General features: G+C 44.3%; 1 protein-coding gene across 1 annotated transcript; it reads left to right on the forward strand.

Annotated features, from left to right (window-relative positions):
- The first annotated feature begins 6 nt into the window (after positions 1-6).
- Positions 7-17,517, forward strand: ITGB1BP1 (integrin subunit beta 1 binding protein 1). Its single transcript, XM_066597456.1, has 7 exons — positions 7-114; positions 5,693-5,792; positions 9,477-9,555; positions 12,438-12,574; positions 13,214-13,306; positions 16,335-16,484; positions 16,657-17,517. The coding sequence occupies exons 2-7, from the start codon at positions 5,721-5,723 to the stop codon at positions 16,738-16,740; spliced, it is 615 nt and encodes a 204-aa protein (XP_066453553.1). The 5' UTR covers positions 7-114; positions 5,693-5,720; the 3' UTR covers positions 16,741-17,517.
- The last annotated feature ends 212 nt before the right edge of the window (positions 17,518-17,729 follow it).

Genomic DNA, 17,729 nt, shown 5'->3' on the forward strand with positions numbered 1-17,729 from the left:
GGTGTACAATGTTCTCTGCAGTAAGGTTCCGTTCGCGGTGTCCTCCCCGGCGCTGCGGGGAGTTGTTCGCCCGTTTTGTGCTATAGAGTAAGGCTGGCAGGAACGGCTCGGCAGGTGAGTATTAGCCCGGCAGAGGGGAGGTCAGTATAGCATTAATAACAATTGTTATTACCGGCCCTCTGTGTTGTACCGCAACTGGGCCCATTGTTTACAAAAAAAAATGCCCTGAAGCAGTTGCCCCTAGCAACCAATCAGATTGCAGCTTTCTTTTTTTCTGCGCTGGTTTGAAAATGAAAGAAGGGATTCTATTGGTTGCTATGGGTAACCACTCCACTTATCCATTTTACTGGTTGTAAATAAAGTTTACTAGTGCAGTCTGTTGCCTGTGACCTTCCAGCTGTTCTACACAGCAGACATGTTGGGAGTTGTGGTTCACAACAGCTGGCAGGGCTTCTCTATACAGCCAGCAGCCATTTCTATTAGTTATGTCTCTTCTGGAGAGTCTCTGAGTGCTCTGAAAAAAGCGGGAGACCTTCCTGAAGAGTGGGCTTACTCCCGGTGCCATCATTAGGGTTGCCACCATGCCAGTAAGTTACCGGCCAGTATTTTTTCCGTGAGGCCAGTGCCAGTAAAAACTACTCCCTAAAACCCACTTATTCTTTGCAAAGTGCCAACACGGCCGTTTACACGGCACGCTTAAACAGATGGGCAGGAGTGCAACTACGCTCGCCCCTACGGAGCGCATGAACCCGGGTTTTTGCTTATTTTCGGACTTTTCAAACTCCACGCTAGTTTGAAAAAAAAAAAAAAGCAGGAAGATAGGTCCTATTAACGGGCGAGAATGCTGCTAGTGAAAACGAAGCCATTGAAATTTCATTCATCCTGTTAGGCGGCTGTGATTATCACGCCCATGTGTCTAATGGCCCTTTTACACGAGTATACTACTGCAGGTCGTTAGCTCTCGTGCGGAGCGTTTACACTGACTGACTTCGCCGCTGGATCACAGCGCTTCACCTAAGCGGGGAGCATTTACACAGAATGACAAACCCGCGAGCCACTTAAAGGACAGTCATCTGTGCTGAGGCGATGGCGCACGTGCCCACAGAGCGTGCCATAGGTTCACCACCACTGCTATAGAATTACGATTGGTTGGGGTTCCAACGCTGGGACCTGCGTTGATCTCAGGAACAATGGAGCAGGGTGTAATCACACCGGCTATTGGGATGCAGTATAAACAGCATTGGGGAAAAAAAGTGTCTGTTATTGCTAAAAATGCACACTTTTTTTGTGATGCGGCTTTTTCTGCATCCAAACACCTCCTGTGTGAATGGACGCTCTAGGTCCCTTTAGCTTAAAGGGGTTGCCCAGTTAAAAATTCACTCTAGAGACAAATCGTTTAAAGCAAACGGGTACTTGCCGTCCTCAAGCTGCAGCCTCACCATTCTGAAGCCCTTGGATGTGAAACCCCTGGATATGACAGCATCCAGGGGTTTCATCTTGTTGTCAATAGAGCCGGTGTCAGCAGCGCCCACCCCATTGAAAACATAGGGAGAAGATCGCACCCCTCTGCCACTGCTGTGACAAGCTGTGGTAGGGGATTCCTTCATCCTCGCAGAGAGTCCCCTCATCATTGAACACCCTACCGCTGCTGTCACAGTGAATCACGACCCGATATCGCTTTCACCAGTGTGCAGGAGGTCTAAGGCTGCTGTTACGCAAATGCATCCAGCTGCCGGTAGTGCTTGTGTTTTCCCGATAATTGCCAGGTAGGTGCAGCCCAGAAGAAAGCGCTATTACATAAGCATTAATGGCACTTGTTAATCAGCGCTGGTTAATAGCCAGAAAAAACAGCGGTTGTGTAAAAACGCTCTGCACTTGGCTCTAGGTCACCCACCGAGCAGAAACTGCGATACAGCGGCATTCAGTATAAGGGTGATAGGGATTTTTCCATGTTACGTTAATATGCTGTGGGGCTCCAAATCAAAGGTGGTTATGGCAGCCACCATGAGAAAGCAATAGACACAGGCATCACGGTCATATCTTAGAGCAAATCTGAGTTTATTGTGTACATTGTCTTTCTTATACAAAAAATAGTAGGCGTATCAGAGGTTGAACTGCTTTACAGAGGTCGACCTGTTTTACTGGTACATAATTTTGTCTTCTCTATAAACAATGCTTTATTTGTTTGTTTGTAGACATCGTGTCTGGTATCCTGATTATCATCACACTCTACATTAACAAAGCATTCCATACAACCTTTTGATCAGTGTAACGAGATAAACAAGCTCTTGGAGACATGATGGACACTTAAGATTACACCTGTACTTCATTTAGCAGAGCTTTTCATAGGACACAGAATAGAGTGTACAATTTAGGCCTACAGCCTCCGGAAACGTATATCAAAGATACATACATATATAAATTAAGATGTTCATAACCCTCACAGTGGCTTATTCACATGGGCGAGAATCTCGCACATTGCAAAATGTACAAAATTCGCACGAATCTGAATGGATTTATTCATATGAGCGATTTTCGCAGCACTTCTATCTTTTGTAACGCCTCGCCCATTGTTTTCAAGGTGACCTGGAAAGACATCGCTTGGCACTCGCATGCTGTGCAAAGTTCACGTGAGTGCCATGTTTCCCATTGGACTCAATAGGAAAAACTTGCGATCCTCTAACGCACGTGAAACACAGGCCTGAGGATTGTAGTTTCACAGAAGTGATGCGAGGCGTTGAACAAATAACGCCTTGCGTCGGTGAGAAACGTGAGTTCCTCAGCCTGATATTGCGCTCACCCGTGTGAATATAGCCTACGAATAGGACTTTCTTGTATGTCCGAGCACAGCAAGCGACCAGGACTGTTCCTGTGCAAGGAAAATCCTTAATTCTGAGTATTGTGATGGTCCTTGCAGCAATCAGACCCCCCCAACATGATCAGCAAAGGTGGCCATATACCTTCAATAGCTGTTAGCACCCAACCCCATGCACAATCACGCTCAGGAAAAAATAATAAGCCGCTGCAAAATAAGGGTCTCTGCAGGATGTTATTGACCCTTTAAATGCTGGACAGCATAATAAAAGCTGGACTGACCCCATTATAGCAAGTTGGGTCCATTCGGTTCTGTAATAGGACAGATCAGTTCGGGCAGGGATTCCTTTTTTCTGTTGCCATAACGGAACAGGAAAGCAGAAACCCGAACGGAGTCCTTAATGCTGGTATGAACCAAGTCTAATGGTCCTTTTACAAGGGCTTATCAGGCTCAAAGGACGCATTCTCATAAAGGTGCAGGGAATTATGCGAGGAGCATGTTTCCATATTGCAACAAGTGAAGGCTTCAGCATTACAAAATAGTGATTACATCTATATATATAAAATTGAATGTATGTCTGTCTGCGTGCGTGTCTGCGTGCGTGCGTGCGTGTCTGTTTGTCCTTTATGCGCTACTACACCATTCATCCGATCGCCATGAAACTTTGGGAAGTTGTTAAGTACACTCCTGGGAAGATTATAGGCATAGTACAAATATCCTACGATAAATGGCGCGCGAGCGTCGTCGAAAGTTACGCCCCCCCCCCCCACGTAGATCGAGTAAGTAAGCCACCTGCTATTGTGATGTCATCACTGATGTCATCAACATCGGACGCCCTTGAACATGCCCCAACATGTTCTATAAAGCTGCATTGTGATGTCATTAAGGCTGTATTATGACACGTACAGCTTGGAACCACTAGAGCACGCCAGCCAATTACCATTGGAGTTGGAAGTGGGTAAACAAGTACTAGGATATCTTCCTAAGAAGCCACAGCAGCCGGATAAATTGTATGTTCCACCCAACGGCTATTTTATTCAGCCCGCAAGGGGGAAGCAGCGGCCTACAAAATCTAATTCTCTCATTTCCTGATGTCATAGATAGATAGCTAGATAGATAGATAGATAGATAGATAGATAGATAGATAGACTGTATGCAATGACACGTACAGCTTGAAACCATAAATACTAGAGCACGCCAGCCATTTACAGTCAGTCTCCATTGAAGTTGGAAGTGGGCAAACATGTACTAGGCCAGTGATGGCGAACCTTTTAGGGACCGAGTGCCCAAACTACAACCCAAAACCCACTTATGTATCGCAAAGTGCCAACACGTCAGGGGGCGGGGCTTATCACAACGTATGATTTTACCCCCGTCGTTCTAAAAAGGACAAGGCTGTTTCAGAATAGACCGGGTGCAGATTCTGACTGCTTTTTGGACGCGGAAATACTGCAGAATGTGCTCAGCGGAGATTTCTGTGGAAAATTCTGCAGCATTTCCGCATCTAAAAAGCAGTCAAAATCTGCACCCGGTCTATTCTGAAAGAGCCCTGCCCATTTCTGCCACATGTACACATACCCCAGCGGTAATAGTGACACCTTCACCCCAGCGATAATAGTGACATCCCACAGCAGTAATAATAGTGACACTCCCCCCATTAGTAATAAGAGTGACATACCCCAGCGGTAAACCTCAGTGGTCGCTGCTGCCGTCATCTAGATATATAAAAACGTAGTATGTATGTATGTCTGTCTTCGCAGCAACGCGCGAACATGCCCCAACATGTTCTCATAAGCTGCATTGTGATGTCATTAAGGCTCTATTATGACACGTACAGCTTGGAACCACTAGAGCACGCCAGCCAATTACCATTGGAGTTGGAAGTGGGTAAACAAGTACTAGGATATCTTCCTAAGAAGCCACAGCAGCCGGATACATTGTATGTTCCACCCAACGGCTATTTTATTCAGCCCGCAAGGGGGAAGCAGCGGCCTACAAAATCTCATTCAGGTAGGTAGGTTCAGTTCTTGGAGGTTGGGGAATGCTTATGGGCAAGGCCTTATGTCTCATCCCAACTCGATTATTCAATTCTAAGCGCAAAAGAATTAGCGTCCAAATTTTATGTACGGAATTTAATTGAAATTTGGCTCGAGCATTGATTATGTCATAAATAGGAAAAGTTAATGGGTCCCAACTCGATTATTCAATTCAAAGCGCCAAAGAATTAGCGTTCAAATTTTACGTATGGAATCTAATTCGCGGCTCGCCATTTCCTGATGTCATAGATAGATAGATAGATAGATAGACAGACTGTATGCAATGACACGTACAGCTTGGAACCATAAATACTAGAGCACGCCAGCCATTTACAGTCAGTCTCCATTGGAGTTGGAATCTAATTCTCTCATTTCCTGATGTCATAGATAGATAGATAGATAGACTGTATGCAATAACCCAGATAGATAGATAGATAGATAGACTGTATGCAATGACACGTACAGCTTGGAACCATAAATACTAGAGCACGCCAGCCATTTACAGTCAGTCTCCATTGGAGTTGGAAGTGGGCAAACATGTACTAGGCCATCTTCCCAAGAAACCACAGCAGCCGGATAAATTGGATGTTCCACACAACGGCTATTTTATTCAGCCTGCAAGGGGGGAAGCAGCCGCCTACAAAACCTCAGTGGTCGCTGCTGCCGTCATCTAGATATATAAAAACGAATGTATGTATGTCTGTCTGTCTTCGCAGCAACGCGCGACGGGTACGCTAGTACAGTATATGATCCGGTTAGCCGTGCCTTTTTGTGAACGTCCTGCGCCGCTAGCAGGGATATTCTGCCGACAATCACACTCCAAATGTTTTTCTCCCTGCAGGAAGTCCGGATGGAACTGTGATAAGAGAATGTTCCGCAAGGGGAAGAAGAGGCACAGTAGTAGTAGTTCTCAGAGCAGCGAGATCAGCACCAAGAGTAAGGTATGTACACATACAGCATGATAAGAACATATCCCTCAGGTATCAGGGTGGACAATACAACTGCCCATGTCTGATTTCCCAGGCTCTAGGCTAGATTGACTTTTATTGAAACCCAAAAGGGGGAGAAGTTGGCTACTTCCTCCCTCACTGATGTCCCTATTGAACGACACTTCCCAGCAAGCTGTATGATAATGTGGTTTTGCTGAGATGGACGACCTCTATTTTTTTAAGTAGTTGTACAATGTTTCTAGATTACAATTTGGCTATTGAAGTCAATGAGGGAAGGGGTAGGTAAATGCCCTAAAACCTATACTGTTCTGCATCATGTGAATGGGATTTATCAGGTGTCAGTCCTGCTATGGAAGGTGGCAATGTTGATTTTCAGGGTCAGCAAAATAGTTTTTTCATTTCCTAATGCTTAAGGAGATTCTTTTTCAAAAGTGGACATTAGAACTATGATGAAGGGGAACTGAGGCACCCACATCTTTTAGAGCTTCTTGCACTCTAACTTCTGCAGACAATCCCTTTTTGTTAGAAGGGTTCTTTTATGAGAAGATGATCTATGCGGGGATCCCTAATAATCGTCTATTATCTGTGGGAGAACTAGCTAGTGCTGAAAATCCCTAAAATGAATCCCTAGGGGAAATTAAAGGGGTTGTCACACCTGCCTAAACTCCTTTAAAGGGGTTGCACCAAGATTGACTTTCATCACCTGTTTATAGGATAGGTGATAATAGTCTGGTTGGGATCTCACCCCCTGAGACCCCACCAATCCCAAGAACAGAGTTCCAATGTCGCCCTCTCCTTATTGTGGACTCGCTGCACCCCACAACCCCCATTCCACAATGAAGAGGAGATTGAATGGAGCAACAGTCGGTCATGCATGGTGCTGCTCCATTCATCTTCAGTAGGATTACGAGAGATGGAAATGAATGGAGCGGTGCATGTGCAACCAATTCAATTTTTACGTCAGTGTGGGGGTGCAGTGAGCCCTCAGTGATGGGGATGGGGGAGGGAGATCTTGGGATCAGTGGGGGGTCTCCAATGGATAGCTGATAAAAGTCAATCCTGGTACAACCCCTTTAACCCCTTGAGTGGCACGCCCGGAAATTTTCCGGGTCGAGCTCCACTGCTCATAGCAACATAGCCCGGAAGATTTCCGGGCTATGTATCACTATGGGAGCTGCAGAGCACAATGCCACAAGCTGTAGCAGTGTGCTCTGCCTGCACAGACCCACATAGAGCAGTGCAGGACTTTGAAAAACCAGCAGAAGATATTGCCGACATGCTGGCAATCTCCTGGTTTGTTTACAGGTTGCCATAGAGACCATCGGCTTGTCAGAAGCAAGCCGATGGTCTCTGTGGCAGGGAGAGCTTGGTGCTTAGCTGTCAGAGGACAAGCAGGCACCAGCTCTTACAGCAGAGATCAGAGAAAACCTCCGATCTCTGCTGTGTTAACCCTTTACATGCTGCAGTCTATGTGACTGCAGCATGTAAAGGGCTGTCACTGCAGCATGTAAAGGGCTGTCACCATCGGACCCCCGGAATGTGATCAGGGGGTCCTGATGGGTCCCTGTGGAAGTCCCCTAAAGGGACAAAAAATAAAAATAAAAAAATTAAAAAATTATAAAAAAAAATATAATAAAAACACTTGTCTCCCTTTACTTTGTAAAAAATCAAAAATACAATCACACATGCGGTATCCATGCGTCGTAATGACCCAGAGAAGGAAGTTAATACGTTATTTAACCCCTTAATGACATGGCCCCTTTTTTTCTTTTTTCCCCATTTCTTTTTTTCCTCCCCCGTTTAAAAAAATCACAACTTGTCCCGCAAAAAACAAGCCCTTATATGACCTGGTCAATGAAAAAATGAAAAAGTTATGGCTCTTGAGACGCAACTGCAAAATTAGTTGAAATTCAATGATTAGACCATTTCAAAAAACCTGCCCTGGTGGGCACGACAGGGTGGTAGGAAACCCGCCACTCAAGGGGTTAAAGGAAGTCTGTCACCAGCATTTGTATCATGTAAGCTAAACCAAACCACAAGTGGCTGATACAAATAGGAGTATGAACATATCTTTTTTTTTTTCTCCCAAGAGGGGTGGCATGACCCTGAAACCCCCCAAATTGCCATTTTTTTTGTAAACTGCACACCCTATTCAAATAGCCAGGGAACAGCCCAGTTGGCAGTCTGCTCCCTTGGACTGGTCTCCCGTTCTGGGCAATCCGCATCCCTTGCCTTGTAGTTGCCATCTCCAGTTCTGAGTTTGAGAAGATGTTGTGTATGAACATTTTCTGTGTGTTTTCTTTCCATTTCCTTGGCACATATCCAGGGCTAAACACATATCCAGTGATGTTCCCGGCAGCGGGCATCGGCCTTACTGATACCACATGCATGTACCCAATTTGGAATGTTCGGCGTACATGCTGTCTGTGCAACACACAATGTCTTCTTCTCAGAGCTGGAGACCTCAATCATCAGGTAAGGGTTGGGTTTGACAGGGATAAGGAGAACAGAGCCTGGACCAGTCCAAGGGAATGGACCAGCTGTAAGACAGTTCCCTGGCATATTACCTACAGAGGTAATATGAAGAAGGTCTTGCTTCATTATATTATACAGTAAGGCTGGGTTCACACAGGGCAGATTTGCTGCGGTTTTGCCACGGTTTGCCGTTGCATATCTGCACTGCGGCAAAACCACTGCGTTTGCAGTGCAATGCAGCACAAATGTGTTTGGGCAAAAAGCTGTTCTCACAGGACGGATTTTTTCCGCACAGCCGCAGTGCGGAAATGCAACTGTGGAGCGGTTTTTCAGCACGCAGCATGTCCATTCTTCTGTCTTTTCCGCAACACTTTTTTGTCCATAGACCTATGGGTGCAGCAAAACAGCACCAAAATACGCTGCAAAAGTAAAAAAGCGCTGCGGAAAAAGACGCTTGCGGATTTTTCCGCGAGAAAATCTGCTAGACAAAAATAACCTTTGAAGCGGTTTTGCCGCAGAAGCGGTTCTTCTGCGGAAAAAACGCAGCAAAACCACAACAAATCCGCCCTGTGTGAACCCAGCCTAAATGTATCTTTCGGAACATGGTGCAGTGTTCTGAGCAGGTGTTGTCGGTAAACAGAATGGATTTTTCTTGTAAAATCATATTCTTTCTGCCTTTTATTCATATTAATCCTGCTCCACTGAAATAACATTCACATTTAGCCAGGAAATAGTGCATGTTAATAGGGCATCGATGTTGGTCACTATAGGATCGCTGTCTTATCTGTATGACCTACAATAGATTATAAGGAATGCCATAGTCCGCTACTTCCAAAACTCCCATAGGAGTGAATGAAGAGCGCTGTAGACATGCAAGGCCTCGTCTTCATTCCTTCTCCACTTGGATGTGTTAGCCCCGTCACCAGGTGGGTTAGGGAACTCCGTTCTCCACAAAGGTGTAGGTCTTAGAGGTGGAACCTGCGTCTGTTAGACATTTATGGCATATCCTATGGGTATGCAATAAATATCTAACTTGGAAAAAATGTTTTAACAGCAGCATAATATTTTAGCAGATGGGTGTTTACTGCAGCTTATCTCATGAGTCTTGCATGATAAGTAGTGTATAAGGATGTAAAGAAGGGGAAATGAGAACAAGTACTGATTTATTTGCTTTATAATGTGGTAACTATGGTTTCTTAGTCTGTAGATTCCAGCCTTGGAGGCCTTTCCAGATCCAGCACCGTGGCGAGCCTTGATACTGACTCTACAAAAAGCTTAGGTACTTTACTCTCCGAACCAACCAAACGTGAAGTAGCCGAATCTACGTGCTCTTATGGAGACCAGAGAAGTGCCCGTCTTTTATGTTACAGAAGTACTGTTACATTTTGCAGGACCGCTAAAGCTCCGCAGAGATGGGAACCATTTGACGTTTTCATTTACATAGGGGCTTATTTACTATTCAAAATACCCTAGACCCTTTCGGATAGTTTTTCTAACTTGTCTGAAAAGGGAGCATGGTCTGAATTGCACCAAAAATGAAGGCAGAATTGCACCAAAATTTTGACCCAATTTTTGGCCTAAACCTAGCCAATAGAGATGAGTGAGTAGTGCCTTAGCCGAGTATCTCCCCGCTCGTCTCTAAAGATTCAGGGGCCGGCACTGGTGACAGGTGAGTTGCGGGGGGGGGGGGGGGGGGGGCGGGAGAGAAGGAGAGAGATATCTCCCCGCTCTTCCCCGCCCCCCGAATCTTTAGAGACGAGCGGGGAGATACTCGGCTAAGGCACTACTCGCTCGAGTAATGTGCCTTAGCGAGTATACTCGCTCATCTCTATTAGCCAACTAATGGGTGGTCTAAACTTCGACTAGGCAGTCCTAAAATGTGCTAGATTTATCATTCAGCTAAGATATTGTGATAAGTCTGTTGTATTTTAACACTGTCTAGTCTACGTTTGCACTGTCTAACTTTTAGACAGTATTAGTAAATAAGCCCCATAGTTTCTGAGGGCTTTTCCTGGATTTTTTTTTTCAGTGAAATAGTTTTTATTGAAAAGCTTTGTTTTCTGTAATAAGCAAAAAAGCAATAGAAAACTTAACCTCCTTACACAACTATTTTTGCACACAGGGCCAGAATAGGTCTCGTTCACATTTTCTCTAGTGCGTCAAAAGAAAGAAGAAATACCAAAACAATTTTGTAAATGGCACCTGAGTCACATATTAGACGGAAAGAGAGCCGTCAGCCAAAGCCCCCATCACTACCTTGGAGATTCTAAAATCCTAATAGTTTTTCTTTGACTAAAGACGACGGTCTAATCCAGAAACCTCAAGCCGAAGACTCCATGTATCATCACAGTTTTTGACACTTTTTCGTTTTAGACCCATTTACCTAGTCTCAGAGGCTTATTTACTCTAGTGGTGTATTTTGTTATTGAGGGCAGGTTTGGTGACATCCAATGGGTTGCAATCAATTTGTGAGCATTAGACAGCAATCGGACTGTCTAATGCTAGCTGATGCTTCTCCATTGCACAGAGATGTCCTCAACATTACCCAAAAGGCAAACTAGAGGAGCTATCTAATACAAAGGAGATATCTAATACTTCTTTCCAATATCTCCACAACCGGGAGAAATTCTATGGGGGATGGACCAATCTACTAACAGAGATAGTAGAGATAATCAAAATAGTTACATGTATTGTCTGCTCTGCAACCCATCATGACCCCTTAAGGACATGGCCCTTAAGGATGACTCTTATCAGCACCGCTGATACTATTCTTTCAGCTGGTATCCCGCTCGGAGCTTCAAGCAATAGCTCTGAGAACAAAGCAGCTGTCAGCGCTCCTGCTGTTCTCAGAGCTATCAGCTGACAGCTCTGAAAACAAAACAGCTGTATGCAGATGACAGCGCTCCCCCTGTCTTACAGTGGTTGCCTTCATTTACACGCTGATAAACTCTTAAGTAGCTAATTAGCTACTTAAGAGCTTATGCAAAGTGATTGCTCAAATCTGTCACTCAAACTGCCGTGAATTTTGAGCGATCATCTTTCCATGTAATTGGGCCCTTAGTTTGTGGATTTGATTATGGCTAAATTAAGGTGTTTTTTTTTACATTTCACTCTTTCACAATTTTTTTTAGCCGTTAAGAGAAGTTGAACTTATACAATATAATGCGATACCTCCTTACTGCAGTATATTGAATTTCCGTAGGCATTCTATTAAGCCATACCACAAGCATATCTTAATTGGTATAAATACATGACAGCCCTGGGGCCTTCAAGAGGTCCTAGCTTGCCTTTATACCCAAGTGGCACCTTACGATCTCATCGCAAAGAGGCCTTTCAGGACATTTAAATGTCGCTGTCAGAATTGACAACGGCATTTAAATGGTTAACTGCCTCAATCAGAGTTTGCTCCGACCATGGATGCTGCAGCCATGTTTCAGCTGTCAAGGATAGCTAACACCTGCAGTGTATGGATCACGCAAGAGAAAGGCTCACGTATGGAGCCGGAATATTACATTTTAAGGCCTCATGCACACGGCAAGTCCGGATTCCGGCTGCAGAATCCCGCACGGAATGCGGCCTTGACTGGGGCGGGTGACCCTGCGTACCTGTCGTCTTTTCCGCTTGGATCCCCGTGGACTTGTCTTCTTCCGGCTTCTCTATACTGCAGATGGTCCGCACAGCTTGCCGGCAGACATCCGCAGTACAGATTTATCTTTTTAAACTCCCGCTTTTGCCACAGAATCTGCATTCCATCCGCAATTGCGGACGCCAGCCCCAGATTCCGCAGCAAAAATGCGCCCATGTGCATGAGGCCTAGTGGTGTATTTTTTTCCTGTTAATAAAGTTTGTCTAATTGGAGTGCCGACGACCGGTTTCCTATTTTTACCTAAGAAGGTTTGTCCGTTATGTACTGCGCAGTGATAAATGCGTGCGTCTCCTTTAAAAAGCTTTGAGCGATTGCATACAACCCGCTCACAGGAAGTGCACTTCCTCTCCTCGCTGCAGGGGTAGCTCAGGAGCCCACCATGCAATGCGGTATGAACTATACAGCCCACAGGGCAGGACATAAGAGCACAAAAGGATATTAATTGGAAACTACCGGCGCAGGTAATGCTAGTGTGTGATGTTACTTATTAACCTCTTCATCTCTGCTCCCCACAGGACAGACCTCAAATAATTCAGAGCCCTGTGCTGAGTTCAAGGTAAAATATGTGGGATCCATTGAAAGAGTTAAGCCAGAGGAAAGCAAAGCGTTGGAGGGATCACTGGACCTAATCAATTATATTGACGTTGCTCAGGTAATTTGGGGCGGGGGCTCTGTGCCTACACTGCATGCTTATACTTAGTGTAAGGGTTCTTGATTAGGGAACTATAGGGACTTCTCGTTGTGTCCTAGGTCTCCTGCATGCAGCCCTGTATTTTCATCTTAGTGGTGCTAAAATATACATAGCAGTAGTGCCATTAGAACCAAATTCAACTTATTTCCTACTAAGTCTGGTTTAGTGTAAAACACTGATAAAGGCTCTCTGCCATCACTTCCTATCTTTGGGCTACAGCTCCGTCTTCTGACAGTAAGTGGAATACACTCCTTGTCAGGAGTCGGAGTGTGGATTGTCATGAAGGATTGACCTTTTTAGCTTCACTTCAGCACTCACACCTTAGTAAATATAGATCTCTGAGCTACACATTTATCATAAAAGGGTTTTTTCCATTACTTAAAACTGCTTCACAACCACTCTGTCCTTCCTGGTTGCTGCTGGCCAGGACATGTGACTGCTGCAGCCAATCACTGGTCACAGTAGTGACCTTGAACAGCTAGTGATTGGCTGAAGCATTCACATGTCCTGGTCAGCAGCAACCAGGAAGGACAGAGTGGTTGTGAAGCAGTTTGAAGTAACGAGAAAACCCCTTTTTAATAATTATGTTCTCTGTTTTAGCAAGATGGAAAACTCCCTTTCGTGCCTTCGGATGAAGACTTCGTTATGGTGGTTTCGAAGTACGGCATCAAAGTTACTACCTTGGATCAGTATGTAAGTGACTAAATTTATTTCATGATCTCAAGAAAGCAGGTTATACAGTACCACTGTGTGTATATGTGTGTATGTATATGTGTATATATATATATATATATATATATTATATATCAATCTCAATCTGCTCGGCTTCTCCTGCTCTATATAAGATACCCTTTAACTTCTTAACGCTACTAGAAGTACAGTTACGTCCTGCAGGTTCAGGGTATGTATGGAGGGGGATTGTGGGTCGATCCTGCACCATAGAATGCAGGTGCCGGCTGTTTCTTACAGCTCCAATAAGCTGCGTCGATGATCGAAACTTGTTAACCTCTTAAATGCCGTAGTCAATTGTGACAGCAGCATTTAAATTCCCCAGGCAATGTTTGGGGTCCTACACTATCCCCTCGCAAAAAGATCGCAGGTTGCCGTACAGCTGCCATGGTAGCAAGGGGCCTTCTGAAGGCTCCAGAGCTGTCATTGCAAATTGCCTGTCAGATCGTGGTATAATGTAATGCTACGGCATTACATCATACTGCAGGAGCGGTAAAAGCATTTAAAGTTCTTGTCTCCTGTTGGGGCTAAAAATGCTGCAAAAAAATAGTTTTAAAAAGTATTAAAAAAAGGTAATGATTAAATAAAAAACTTTTGCCATATTTATAACTAAAGAATAAAAATACTAAAACAATACATATTTGATATCGCCATGTCCATAAAAGTCCAATCTAGCAAAGTAACGCATTATTTACCCCACATGGTTGAACGTTGTCAGAAAAAAATGTAACAAAAGGCGATCAAAAAGTTGTATGTATTACAAAATGGTACCAATAGAAACTACAGGACGTTACATAAAAAACGAGCCTTCGCACAACTATGTTGATGGAAAAATAAAAAAGCCATGGCTGTCAGAAGATGGCGGCAGAAAATAATTTTTTTTTTTAAATTATCTTTGGAAAAAAATAAAAGTGGTACAGAAAAAAAAAACAATATAAATTTGGTATTGTAGTAATCATACTGACACACACAATAAAGTTATCCTGTCATTTTTGTTGCATTGTGTACGGCGTAGATACAAGACGCACACAAAATGGTGGAATTTCATTGTTTTTTTCCCATTTCTCTTCACTTGGAATTTTTTAAAAGTTTTTCAGTACATTAAAAGGTACCATTGAAAAATACAACTTGCCTCGCAAAAAACAAGCCCTCATACAGCAACATTGATGGATAAATAAAGGAGTTAGTATTTTTTAAAAGGAAGGGGGGAGAAAAAACTGAAAATAGGAGGAAAAAAAAGGCCCACTTCCATGAGGGGTTTAAGGGTTATCCCAAAATCAAAACCTATCCCATATCCACTTTATGATCAGTTGTAGTCTCACTACTGAGATTCTGACCAATCCTGAGAATAAATGGGGATCCTGTGTCCCACTCTTCTGGTCACTGCAGGGAAACGGTGACGTCAGACTGAATGGAAATCTGGCCGGACATGTGTGGCCACCACTCCATTCACTTCAGTGGGGCTGACGGAAATTGCTGAGTGCTTGTACTCTGTTATTTTTGGCAATCCTATTGAAAGAGAATGAAGTGGCACTTCACATGCAAGACTGCTCCTCCATTCCATCTCCTCCTCACTGTGGGGTATGCAGTAAGCCCACAGTGAGGAAGACAGGGGACACAAAACGCCCATTCTCAGGAATAGTAGGGGTCTCAGGTCTGAGACTCCCTTTGAACATTAGGTTATTCCCTATCCTCTGGATAGGGTATAACTTTTGATATAGGGATTATCACTTTTAAATCGGGGCCCAATATGACATATATGCAAACTGCATAGCTACACAGAGTCTCACTGCAACGCAAAGAGTAAATGCATATGCAGTGCATTAGCAGTGCAGCAGAGTACCAGCAAAGTAGATGGCATTTAAAAAATATCTCTTATACGCAACTGGGGATATTTGCCAAGCGCAAATCTATCTGCAGTGCAGATTTTGAAATCTGCAGAAGGTCAATTCTTTCTGTGGGTGTTCACCAATGTAACACATGATTCTGATCGCATTACATAAATATGCATTGTGAGGTTATGAAAGGGGTATAGAGTGGGCTTGGGAGTCGAGTCCGCTCTATACCCAGTAGCTGTCTGCCCTTTTTGACAGCTGACAGCCGCTGTCAACTGCCACAATCGATTGTAGCAGTTGACTATTTAATTGCTACAGTCAAAGATGACCCTGCCTGTAAACAGTAAAAACTCGCCCTGCAAAACCCCAGTTGTCAGACAGCCCACTTGACGAAGAATTAAATAAGTTCTGGATCTCAGAATAAAGTGAAAGAAAAGCAATTTTTATATTAAAAAAGTTTCTTTACTCCTTAAAAGTAGTAAAACAAAAACATAGACATTTTGGTATTGGTGTAATCACACTGACCCACAGACCATTGTCTGAACCATGAACACCGCAAAAACCTCTAAAATGGTCCAATTGCACTTATTCTTCATTTTACACCACATAAAATGTGTTTAAAGTTTTTCAGCACATTAAATTTGCGACATTGCATTTAGGATCCGACGCAGATGTGAAAGCAGCCTTATTGCGTGATCTGTGTGCCAACGCGGCGCCGTCCATGTTCATGCGGGTGGAGACGTCTGGTACTGCAGCACAGCTTTATCCAGCTGAATGGAGTAGAACTTTAGCTGAACTGCAGTATCAGAAACAATGTATTGGGTTTGGCTGACAGTAAGGGTTGTCGTGAAAAGCCCCATCCGTTGCACAGGACAGTCCCTGAATAATACTAGGAAAATCAATACTAAGCAAACTACAGAGGAGAAAGGGGCGCCATTTACTGTTGATATGATATATGGCCATTCAGCTCCTTCTTGTTGATCACCCAGATGTTTGCAGGTAATATTGCAGCTTTTTTTTATATTATATCAGTATTCCGAAATTTCCTTGACGATTTGTCGAACACCCTCAAACCTCAGCTCATGCAATTAGATTTTACACCCTCTCAATAAGTCAAAAACCATAACAATGTACCGTGTATTCCCTTGGGGTTCCAGGATGTGCTGCATCGGCACCCGCTCTATCTCATTGTCTCCATGGTGTGCTATGACGATGGACTGGTGGCTGGAAAGAGTTTGCTAGCTCTGAAGACCAAAGACGCCAGTGAGGACCAGTGTAGCCTGTGGATCTATCAGTGTGCCAGTCTGGTGAGTACAGGTCGATTGCTTAGATAAGATTGCCTCCCCCATCGTATCCGTCGGTTGCATCAGTTACAATCGGGCTGATCAGGAGACTGAATTGCCTTGTGTACAGTATATAGTGTTCATTACATTACAGGACCTTTACAAGACTCATCTGTCTACTGCATTCTTTCTGTAGGAACATGCCCAGTCCATCTGTAAGGTCCTCTCCACAGCGTTCGACTCTGTTCTCACCGAGAAGACACGAGTTCCTACAGAATGACTGGATACCCACCGGGATAGTGACCGCCCCTCAAGGATCATTCCAGAATGTCTTACGCAGAAGAATGCCATGTGCCAGGATTAGTGAGGACATGTATATATCACAGAACTATATTTTTATACTCGCCTATTGCTGCAGTTACTAAGTTTACTCACAATCTTGTAATGTCATTGACTTTGAGGTTCCAGACCATTTCAGGTATGAAGCTTCCATCCACTTATTACATGGGTGGAGGTGCAGTGGTACAGTATTTATATGTGTGTAAAGGTACCGTACAAAGCGTACTCTAAGCAGGGCTACTTTGTAATATCTGGTAGAACACAGTGAGTAGTTTATTGGGGTTGCACAGTTGTAAACTATCAATGGCCTATCTGCAGGAGAGGCCACCAGTAGTAGATAAAAATTAATTAATCTTGTTATTTGTATAGCGCCAACTTATTCCGCAGCGCTTTCAGGTGATTTATTTATTACCCCCCCCCCCCCCACCAAGCTGGGTACTCATTTTACCGACCTTGGAAGGCTGAGTCATGCTTGAGCCAGCTCCCTGAACCATGCGGGGATTGAACTCGCAACCTTCAGGACGTGAGCTGGAGCTTAGGATTGCATTTCTGCTGCCTTAACACAGCCCGGGACCTCTGCTGATCAGATGTTCGCTGGGTAGGTGCGCTTGTTCTCCGAGTTGATTTCTGCAGGAAGCACACAGCTCCAATCTCACTGCAGTGGCCAAGCTTGGTATTGCAGGCATTGAAGTGAATGGGAAGCTCTCTCTCTCTCTAACTCTCCCCCCCCCCCCCCCACTCCCCTCTGCAACCCCCCGCTCATCCACGGCGCCCCCCGAATCTTTTCACCCGAGTAGAGAAGTACTCGAAAATCGCGGTGCTTGAGTGAAAAAGTCGCAGACAAATCACATACAATTTTTTAGTTGTGCGACGCTTATTAGTAGCTCTCCGGCTTTTATTAAACAGAGCTAGGGTCACATGACCAAAGAC

Source organism: Eleutherodactylus coqui, chromosome 1, assembly GCF_035609145.1.
Source record: "Eleutherodactylus coqui strain aEleCoq1 chromosome 1, aEleCoq1.hap1, whole genome shotgun sequence".
Taxonomy (NCBI): Eukaryota; Metazoa; Chordata; class Amphibia; order Anura; family Eleutherodactylidae; genus Eleutherodactylus; species Eleutherodactylus coqui.